The sequence below is a fragment of the Coccinella septempunctata genome, chromosome 6 (assembly GCF_907165205.1).
Source record: "Coccinella septempunctata chromosome 6, icCocSept1.1, whole genome shotgun sequence".
NCBI lineage: Eukaryota > Metazoa > Arthropoda > Insecta > Coleoptera > Coccinellidae > Coccinella > Coccinella septempunctata.
In genome coordinates this window covers 18746112-18756483 of record NC_058194.1, presented here as the reverse complement: position 1 = coordinate 18756483, position 10372 = coordinate 18746112, and the positions used below count along the sequence as shown (strand labels likewise).

General features: G+C 37.6%; 1 protein-coding gene across 1 annotated transcript; it reads right to left on the bottom strand.

The window, feature by feature from the left end:
- Positions 1 to 6967: 6967 nt before the first annotated feature.
- LOC123316140 (heat shock 70 kDa protein cognate 4) lies at positions 6968 to 10243 on the bottom strand. Its single transcript, XM_044902129.1, has 3 exons — positions 10081 to 10243; positions 9695 to 9899; positions 6968 to 8869 (listed from the first exon to the last, which is right to left on the bottom strand). Exons 2-3 carry the CDS (start codon positions 9897 to 9899, stop codon positions 7116 to 7118), a joined length of 1959 nt encoding a protein of 652 aa, XP_044758064.1. The 5' UTR covers positions 10081 to 10243; the 3' UTR covers positions 6968 to 7115.
- Between the last annotated feature and the right edge of the window lie 129 nt (positions 10244 to 10372).

Genomic DNA, 10372 nt, shown 5'->3' with positions numbered 1-10372 from the left:
GGGAAGTGTTTCTTGGCGAAAATAAACTACCTATGTCGTCCAAGTAATTTTTGTTTGAAAATTAGAAATTTGATTAAAAACAAGACTTTTTCGAGGTCGATTGAAAATCAGGGCCGGCATTAGAAGTGAAACGGTGGAGCAGTCGTTTCAAGCAATGAGGGCTCGTTAGCCTAGTTGCACACACACCGATTTTGGACGGCCCGAAATAAAATCGGCCGATATTTTATCGGTAGCAGTTGCTAGCACACTAACCGGATTTTTACCGTCCAAACGATCAGCCACTAAAGTCGACTGAAATAGTCGGTAAAAAACATTGAACTCACGAAAGAACTCCTTCTTGAGTTCAATGGTATACAATCGATGCTTGTACAAACGTGTACTTGTCACGTACGCCACTACATCCCGATATTGCCGGTATTGGACGGTTTCTCACCGGCATTTTACCGTCTACGTTTGAAGAAGCACCGATTGTTTACCATTGAACTCTAGAATGAGTTCTTTCTTGAGTTCAATGTTTTTTACCGACCATTTCAGTCGACTTTAGTTGGCTGATCGTTTGGACGGTAAAAATCCGGTTAGTGTGCTAGCAACTGCTACCGATACAATATCGGCCGATTTTATTCCGGGCCGTCCAAAATCGGTGTGTGTGCAACTAGGCTTAGGGTATGCAGGGTCAGCCGGGCCGACCCAAAAATAATCGAGAAATAGAAAATAATTATAATTATTTTATTCTTCGAAACTTATTCCAAGTGATCAATTTCGATTTTCAAATCTCGATTAATTCCCTAGTATAACGTACTACAACTTATTTGAGTAGAACGTCGAAATGAAACTTATATCATCCCCAGTAAAATAAATGACAACTAATCTTTGGCGTTTTCAACCATTTTCGGGAATATTTTAAAAATATACGCCGACGTCTGAGGACCTCCAAACCCATATCCCAAATAATGTACAATTCTTGCTCATCAAAATGGTACTTTCGAAAGATTCTTACAGATCACCACTAAATAATTGCGTCTACAAACCTAGGCCAACATTTCCAATAGAAATTCTGATATTGACATCTGAAATTCATATCAAAATGAAGCATAGAAAGCACCAAAGAATAATAATAATAATACCTGTTACCTAAAGACCAAAGGAATACAGAAGACCCATACAAGTACCGACCAATCACATGTCTTCCAACGATGTACAAATTAATCACATCGTGCATTTCAAACCGAATTCACAACCATTGCGAAAGGAATAACATCATCGCCATGCAACAGAAAGGATGCACCAAAGACAGCCGAGGGTGCAAAGAACAACTAATAATAGATTCAGTTATCTGTAATCAAGCATTCTCCAAGCGAAGAAATCTTTACGCTGCGTACATAGACTACAAAAAAGCATTCGATTCTATACCTCACGAATGGCTCTTGACGATCTTGAAGATTTACAAGGTGGATCCTAATATTGTTAAGTTCCAGAAAAACGCCATGTCAACCTGGCGTACTAGTCTTCAAATGAAGGCAGCAGATTGCTCCATTACGACAGGACCTATTCCAATAAGACGCGGAATTTTCCAAGGAGACTCGCTGAGCCCTCTGTGGTTCTGCATGGCCCTGAATCCCTTGTCTCATAGATTGAATTCTACAGATTACGGATTTTCCATCAAGAGCGGCAGTAGAACTATGATGAAACTGAATCATCTCCTTTACATGGACGATTTTAAACTCTTCGCATCTACCAAAAAACAAATGCAACTGATGCTGAAAATGGTGGAAGGATTCTCGGAAGACATCAAAATGAAGTTTGGACTAGAAAAATGTCGACTGCTAAACATATCGGGAGGGAAAATAGAAGATGGTACGTTCAAACTCAAGGAAGGTGCAGAAATTGATGCATTAAAGGAAGGAGACACATACAAGTATCTAGGCATAAAACAGGCAAGAAAAATCAATCAGACCCAGATGAAGAAAGAATTAACGGAGGAGTTCACCCGAAGATTGAGAAGGATAATGAGAACGGGTCTTAACAGCAAGAATCTGATAAAAGCGATTAACACCTACGCTTGCTCGGCGCTGAGCTATTCATTTGGTATTATCTCTTGGACGACCACCGATTTAGCAGCTTTACAGAGAAAAATAAGGACGATGCTGACTAAACACAATAAACATCACCCCAAAAGCTCAATAGAACGGACAGAGCTGCCACGACATCTTGGGGGTAGAGGAATTGTTGATTTGTCCAACCGTATGTCCCAGGAAATTGAAGGACTTCGAAAATATTTCTTGAGCAAGGCAGCTTCGTCAGAGCTCCATCGAGTAGTTTGTGTTGCTGATAGTTCTACACCATTAAAGCTACAACAGGATTAATTGGAAACCGTCGAACACTCTGCAGAAAGTAAAATGCAGAAACTGATTTGCAAACCTTTGCATGGGAGGCACCAGAACGAGGTCAACCATGATTACGTCGACATATCTGCGTCAAACTACTGGTTGACTTCCGGAAGGCTGTTTCCAGAGACAGAGGGCTTCATGCTCGCCATCCAGGATCAGGTGATTCCAACAAGGAACTACATGAAATATATCGCAAAGGATGCTTCAGTGGCGGATGATAGCTGTCGTTATGGCTGCGCGACACATGAAACTGTCCAGCACATCACTGGGGGATGTCAGAAGTTCGCGGGCACGGAGTACAAAAATAGACATGATGCTGTTGCCAAGATTCTTCACCAAGAATTGGCACTGAAACACCAACTTCTGAGTTCGAAAAAGGTTCCTTATTACAATTACCATCCAGATGCTGTATTGGAAAATGAACATCACAAGCTCTACTGGGATCGCACGGTTCTCACAGACCGGAAAATAACCCACAATATACCAGACCTCATATTGCTCAATAAGGATGAGGACAGAGCACTATTCATCGATGTGGCGATTCCAAATAATAACAATCTTCTAGATTGGCACACTGAAAAAATTTCAAAGTACAGAGATCTCGAGGAACAAACCAGGAGACAGTGGAAGCTGAAAGATATCAAGACCATCCCTATTGTCATATCATCTACAGGCCTGATACCGAAGAAACTGCTAGAGAACTTGAGGAAGCTTCAGTTGGACGAAAATATCTATAAAGTCATGCAGAAGGCGGTACTGCTGGGAACGGCGAGAACTGTACGCAAGTACATGGGGAATGCAGAGGAACACCGTCTGCTCCGACAGGAAGTGCGGGTGGAGCAGGAATCCAACCTACAGCAGGGAGGCGAGGAGCGACCCGGACCCGACCACCACCACGAGCCCGAAAACCTGGAAAGGGCTCCAACAGAGCTTAATCCTTTTGATATCTGAGATATCTGAGATAAGTGAATTTTCCTCTGGAGAGGAGTGTGAAAGCCGCAAGGCTAAAGTCATAATAATAAACAATCTTTATTTTGAGGAAAAACTCACAATTGAGTGTTTAAACAAAATAGTGTCAGCAGAAAAAAACAAACTCATCCAAAGTTAGAAATTAATATAACTATTAATATCATAAGGTTCCAAATCGAGTAACATTCTGTGAACTGCTTTTTTTAAATGTCTCAGATCTTTAATTGTCTTCATAGAACTGGGGAGTTTATTGTAAAATTTTATACATCTGTATAAAGGACCTTTTTCGGATATTGTGAGCCTATGTATGGGATACGTATAATCCAATGATCTTGTTGGATAAATATTTTTTTTTTTGAAATTATCGAAAATATCCCTATTTTTGAAAAACAACAATAATATTTCCTGCATGTATATTGCAAAAACAGTGAGAATTCCAAAACTTTTAAATTTACCTTTGCAACTTTGTCTATAATCCATCCCTAAAATAATTCTCAAGGCGCGCTTTTGACAAATGAAAACTCTTTGTAATTGTTCACTTCCCCCATAGAATAAAATACCATATCTTACCAGGGACTCAAAATTGGCATGATAAACTATTTTCATGGTGCTTTTATCGAATTTGTCTTTTAATAGAGACCTAAAAGAGTAGAGCACCGAGCTCAGCCTATTAATCAATTTTATTATATGTTCTTCAAATGATAATGAACCATCCAGAATGCAGCCTAAAATCTTGGCCTCCGTGCAACAGGATAAGACTTGATCACCAACTACAACTTCATTAGGTACCTACATCAAAATTAGATTTCGTTGTTTTAAAGAAAATAGATTTCGTTGTTTTAAAGAAAATAGATTTCGTTTTGTGTTCATTTAGTTTGAAGTTATTCTTTGAGAACCAGTCTTTAACTTTACAAAGTGCTCTATCCAACCTCGATAGCAAACCTTCGAGATCCCTGGCTTTTATCAATAATTTGGTATCATCAACAAAAATAATAACGAATAATTCATCATCGACTATTTCGTTTAAATCGTTTATGTATATCAAAAAAAGAAACGGTCCTGCCACGCTCCCCTGAGGTATACCCATATCTATAATAGAAACTTTTGAATTACCCTTACTCCCATCCTTGCAAACTTCCACGATACGTTTTCTATTATGCATGTACGATCTAAACCACTCTAACACCATATGCATCCAACTTCTGCAAAAGAAGATCATGATTTAAGCAATCAAACGCCTTGGACAAGTCTAAAAATAGTGCTATAACCAGCATTTTGTTCTCTAGACCATTAAGAATTTCAGTTATGAAATCAAATATTGCTGTTTGCGTAGACTTTCCTTTTTGGTAACCATGCTGGAATTTATTAAACAGATTGCAATTCTCAAAAAATGACCTTACTCGATTACACATTACTATTTCAAAAATTTTCGAAAAGTTCGACAAAATACTTATAGGTCTATAGTTTTCCAAACTGTTAGGGTCTCCGCCTTTATGTATCGGTTTAACAATAGCTAGTTTCAAGGATTCAGGAAAAATGCCATACTTTAACGAATTATTCACAATGTAAACTAATAATGTCAGCGATGCACTTTTTCAAAACTTTGGCTGGTAATTCGTCAAAACCACTGCTCATTTTTCCCTTAAAACTCGTTACAATATTCAAAATCTCAAGGGAATCTACAGGTTGTATGAAAATTGATTTTGTGTTCTGGGTTATATTGTGTTTAAATTCATTATTCTTGTTGACAGACTTCAACCTAGATGATATATCCAAAAGATAGTTGTCATAATCTTCAGCAAAATCTGAGACATCCTTATTCCCCATAACGTTACTACGTACATTATCTTTGCCTTGAACATTTTTAACTATTCCCCATATGGTTTTTGATTTATTATCCGACAGCAAAATTTCTCTTTGATAGAATCTTTTCCTATCTAAGTTAAGTTTATGATTGTACTCTCTCTTTGTTCTATTATAATCGCTCTTATAACTATCGTCAGTATTGCACAAAATATATAGAATATCCAATTTCCTCTTACACTCAACAACATCATCATCTAAAATAAAATTGGAAGTTTTCTTCTTCCTACCAACTTTTCTTTCACGAATTGAAAAACAAACATTGAAAGCCTCAAAAAACAATGTTTGAAAAATTTCCCATTGCTGGCTAACATCTGAAGAATCAACATCATAAATTGACGACCAGCAAATTTCATTTAATCTTGTCGAGAATATCTCCATGTTTTCAGATGAAAATGACCTGTATCTTTCTGAAATTATTTTTTCCTTCAACACAAAAACAAGCTTTTGTGCAGTATGATCTGAGATCATGGAGTGTAAAATAAATGCCCCGTCGTGTTCGAAATTGATCAAAATATTATCCAAACCAGATTTAGTAGATGATGTTAATCTAGTGGGTTCTTTTATAGTGAAAGTGAAACTGTAAGAGTTAACCAAAGATTCAAATTCTTCTTTTTCATTTGAGTTAGTACAAATATTTATGTTAAAATCCCCTATAGATAAGATAAGATACAACTATATCTGCTATATCAATCAAGTTAGAAATATCCCAGCAAAAGCATTCCTGTAACTACATATATAGTTTTTGAATTCAACTGAAAATTTTGTGCATCACGAATGGCGAGTATATGGAGTTTTTCACCATTTTCAGGAATATTTTAAAAATATAAGCCGACCTCTGGGAGCCATGAAACCCATATCCCAATTAAGTACAATTCTGCTCTTCAAAATGGTACTTTCGAAGGATTCTCAAAGATCTCCAAAAAATAACTATGTCTACTTTTCACGACTATAAACTGGATTTATGGGGTTTTATTTTTAGTCGTGAAAAGTAGACGTAGTTATTTATTGGGGATCTTTGGGAATCGAAAAATAATGTTTCGGATAGAAAAAAATATGGAGATTATATTAATAAAATCTCAATTCCGCATACGAAATTATATTGTAGGTATGTAGGTTCATATTTAACGCAAGTGCGTTAATCATCAACTCCTTCACTCAAAGTTCATTGTTTCAATTTTTCTTGCGGGGCTTGCCGACCCTGAAACCCCAAAACAATAAAAATTATTGAAATTTGCGAAATACTTTTCGAAGGTCTGTATATTACAATCATTTATAAAACACTGGAGAATTACTAACTTGGAGAGAAGGTAGTCGTCAAAACAATTCACTTCTATCGATTAATCACGCTCAATCAACTGTTAATTTTAATGAAATTGTCACATTTCGGCCAAGCAACATTACTTTCAAGATTTCTCTATATTATTCATTATCCCCATGCAGTATAAGATCTCAAGTGAACAAAAAACTAATTTTTTCAAGATAAGAAGTTCCAAAATAGTGAGATAACTTGAAATTTTCTTCAATGTTACATAACAGAATACTTGACCTTAGCGAAGTGATGAAATATTCTAGGTATAAGAATAATGAAACTAATTTTGCTTAATGAAAACGACGTAATGTTTTTAATAATAACTTGTAATTTTATTCAAATGGGTTGTACCATTAATTGTATCGAGCTTTGCTTATGTTCATAAATAAATAAATAATATATGAAGGTGGAAAAGGTTTATAACATGAAAACAGCCTTAATCCTGATTCATTTATTGGAGATAAAAACTTGCTGATAGCTCAGAAGATGTTAATCGGATTTCAATAAAAACAACACTAAGTATGAAATAAAAGCGTTGTCTGCAATAATACTGCAAAATCATTGGAATGAAACAAGTGATTAACTTAATCGACTTCCTCGATGGTGGGTCCAGCACCGCCGGTTCCAGCACCAGGTGCGGCACCTCCGGGTCCTGGGAAGCCACCTGGCATACCACCAGGCATTCCACCAGGAACTCCTCCAGCACCTTGATACAAGGCGGTGATGATTGGTTTGCAGATATTCTCAAGCTCTTTGTGCTTGTGTTCATATTCTTCCTTCTCTGCCAATTGATTGGCATCTAACCAAGCAATAACTTCGTTGCATTTTTCCATAATGGTATTTTTGTCACTCTCGCTGATCTTGTTCTTGATATTATCATCTTCGATGGTACTCTTGACATGGAAGCAGTAAGATTCCAAACCGTTCTTAGCAGCAATGGTGTTCTTTTGCTTCTCATCTTCACTACGGTATTTCTCAGCATCGTTGACCATGCGTTCAATGTCTTCTTTGCTGAGGCGACCTTTGTCGTTGGTGATGGTGATCTTGTTTTCTTTGTTGGTGGTTTTTTCAATGGCCGTTACGTTCAAGATACCGTTGGCGTCGATATCGAATGTTACTTCGATTTGTGGAACACCGCGTGGTGCAGGTGGGATACCGGTCAATTCGAATTTACCCAAAAGGTTGTTGTCTTTGGTCATGGCACGCTCTCCTTCATAGACCTGGATAAGTACACCAGGTTGGTTATCGGAGTAAGTGGTGAAGGTTTGAGTCTGCTTGGTTGGAATGGTTGTGTTTCTCTTGATAAGAGCAGTCATAACTCCTCCGGCAGTTTCAATTCCAAGAGACAAAGGTGTCACGTCCAGAAGAAGCAGATCTTGAACTTCCTCAGACTTGTCACCATGTAGAATGGCAGCTTGGACAGCAGCACCATAGGCAACAGCTTCATCAGGATTGATGGATTTGTTAAGTTCCTTTCCATTGAAGAAGTCCTGGAGGAGCTTCTGTACTTTAGGGATACGGGTGGAACCACCAACCAAAACGATGTCGTGGATTTGGGTCTTGTCCATTTTTGCATCACGGATGGACTTTTCGACAGGCTCCATGGTGGATCTGAAGAGATCAGCGTTCAATTCTTCGAATCTAGCACGGGTAATGGAGGTGTAGAAGTCGATACCCTCGAAGAGAGAGTCGATTTCAATGCTAGCTTGGGTGGAGGATGAGAGAGTACGCTTCGCCCTTTCACAAGATGTACGGAGACGACGAAGGGCACGTTTGTTGGTGGTCAGATCTTTTTTGTATTTACGTTTGAATTCTTGTACGAAGTGGTTAACCATCCTGTTGTCGAAGTCCTCTCCTCCCAAGTGAGTGTCACCAGCAGTAGACTTGACTTCGAAGATACCATCTTCGATGGTTAAGATGGAGACATCAAAGGTACCACCACCCAAATCGAAAATGAGTACGTTTCTTTCGCCAGTAGCTTTTTTGTCCAAACCATAGGCAATAGCGGCAGCGGTGGGTTCGTTGATGATACGAAGTACCTGAAGACCAGCAATAGTACCAGCATCTTTGGTAGCCTGTCTCTGGGAGTCATTGAAGTAGGCAGGTACAGTGATGACGGCGTTGGTGACTCCTTTTCCCAAATATGCTTCTGCAGTTTCCTTCATTTTGGTGAGAACCATGGAACTTACTTCTTCTGGGTAGAAAGTTTTGCTTTCACCTTTGTAATCGACTTTGATTTTTGGTTTTCCACCATCATTGATGACTTCGAAGGGCCAGTGCTTCATGTCAGCTTGAACAGTGGCATCATCAAAACGACGCCCAATAAGACGTTTGGCATCTAGAAAAGAAAAAAATCAAAATGAAACAAAATCGGCAATAAGATTTAAGTTTCAACTATCTGAATTTTATCAGTAAAAAATATAATCATGAATGTAGCTCATAAACTCCAGTCTGGCATGACATTTAGAATCATCATACGAAACAACCCCATTTCTACCAAATCCATTCTGAATTTACCCAAATTAATTTCAAAAATAGAACTTCAACAAATCTTGTTGATAGATAAATAAAATTGGACAGAGTTAGAGATGAAATAACGCAGATATCTGCTTTGAATATTGAATTATTAGTTTTCATTCATCATGATCAGATATTTTTAAAACTTGGACGGATTATCTAATTTTAGAAGTTAGTAAATAACTTCCAATTTTCTGCGAGCACATTTATCTAAAATGAACATAATAGTAGGTACTAGGTTTGAATTATAAATTAACCAAGTACCTAGTGTAGAAAAGACCTTTGTGTTGATGTACAATAATTTTCTGTACATGAGAAAACCTGATCTGATAACGATTTTCCACCTACAACGAAAGTCGACATGCTCTCACGAACATGAATGATTTAAAACCTCAAATTAATTGGGCCATATAAAAACGAGACGAGTGAAGAAAAACTTTACTATATAGACAATATGTAACTGCATTGCAAATATTCGGAATAAATTATCAGTGATATACCGACTACCCTTGAAAATATCCTCATTTACGCATCATTAAAGAGGAGGTTGAAACAGTATATCTACATATACGGAAATTACGCCAAGGTCAAGGATAGATGACTATTATAACTCAAACGGCATTAATTAGAATACTCCGATGCTTACCAAAAATTGTGTTATTGGGGTTCATCGCCACCTGGTTTTTAGCGGCATCTCCGATAAGACGCTCGGTATCGGTAAAAGCGACATAGGAGGGTGTTGTCCTGTTTCCTTGATCGTTGGCGATTATTTCAACTTTTCCATGTTGGAAAACACCGACACAGGAGTAGGTGGTTCCCAGATCAATACCAACTGCGGGTGCTTTAGCCATCTGTAAAAAATTATTGAATATTTTTGTGAAATTAGGCGTGAAACCGTATACCTCTTCGGTTTTAAAAGAAAATGGACACGTGCAACAGAACTTTTACAACGTTCAAATTTTGACAAATACGTCTGACAAGCTGAATAAATGGAAAATATAAATGTGATATAAATAAGAGCAGTTTTCTCACCTTTTTATAATTAAATTTAAAGTTGCAGACAATACTTCAATAAATACTTAAACTAGTTATCAGCTTAGTTGCTCAACAAGAAATCGGAAGAGGCAGTGGAAAATGGCTGTTTATATATGGGGTCGAAAAGATGCTTCTAGAAGCTTGGGCACGTCGACCAATGGGATAACATTTTCCAGTGACGTTAGTCATGCGTTGTTTCCTGGCTGGTCGATAATGACTTTTAGAAATCTAGTAAATTCTAGAAAATGATAATCCATCACAATATTTTCTAGATGAAATAATCAGAAAT

What these genes read in the sequence shown, in the direction of transcription:
- LOC123316140 (XM_044902129.1), bottom strand. Translation starts at nt 9,899, where the DNA reads ATGGCTAAAGCACCCGCAGTTGGTATTGATCTGGGAACCACCTACTCC. An exon ending in CCCCAATAACACAATTTTTG is followed by an intron (nt 8,870 to 9,694) that starts GTAAGCATCGGA and finishes TTTCTTTTCTAG; the next exon opens with ATGCCAAACGTCTTATTGGG.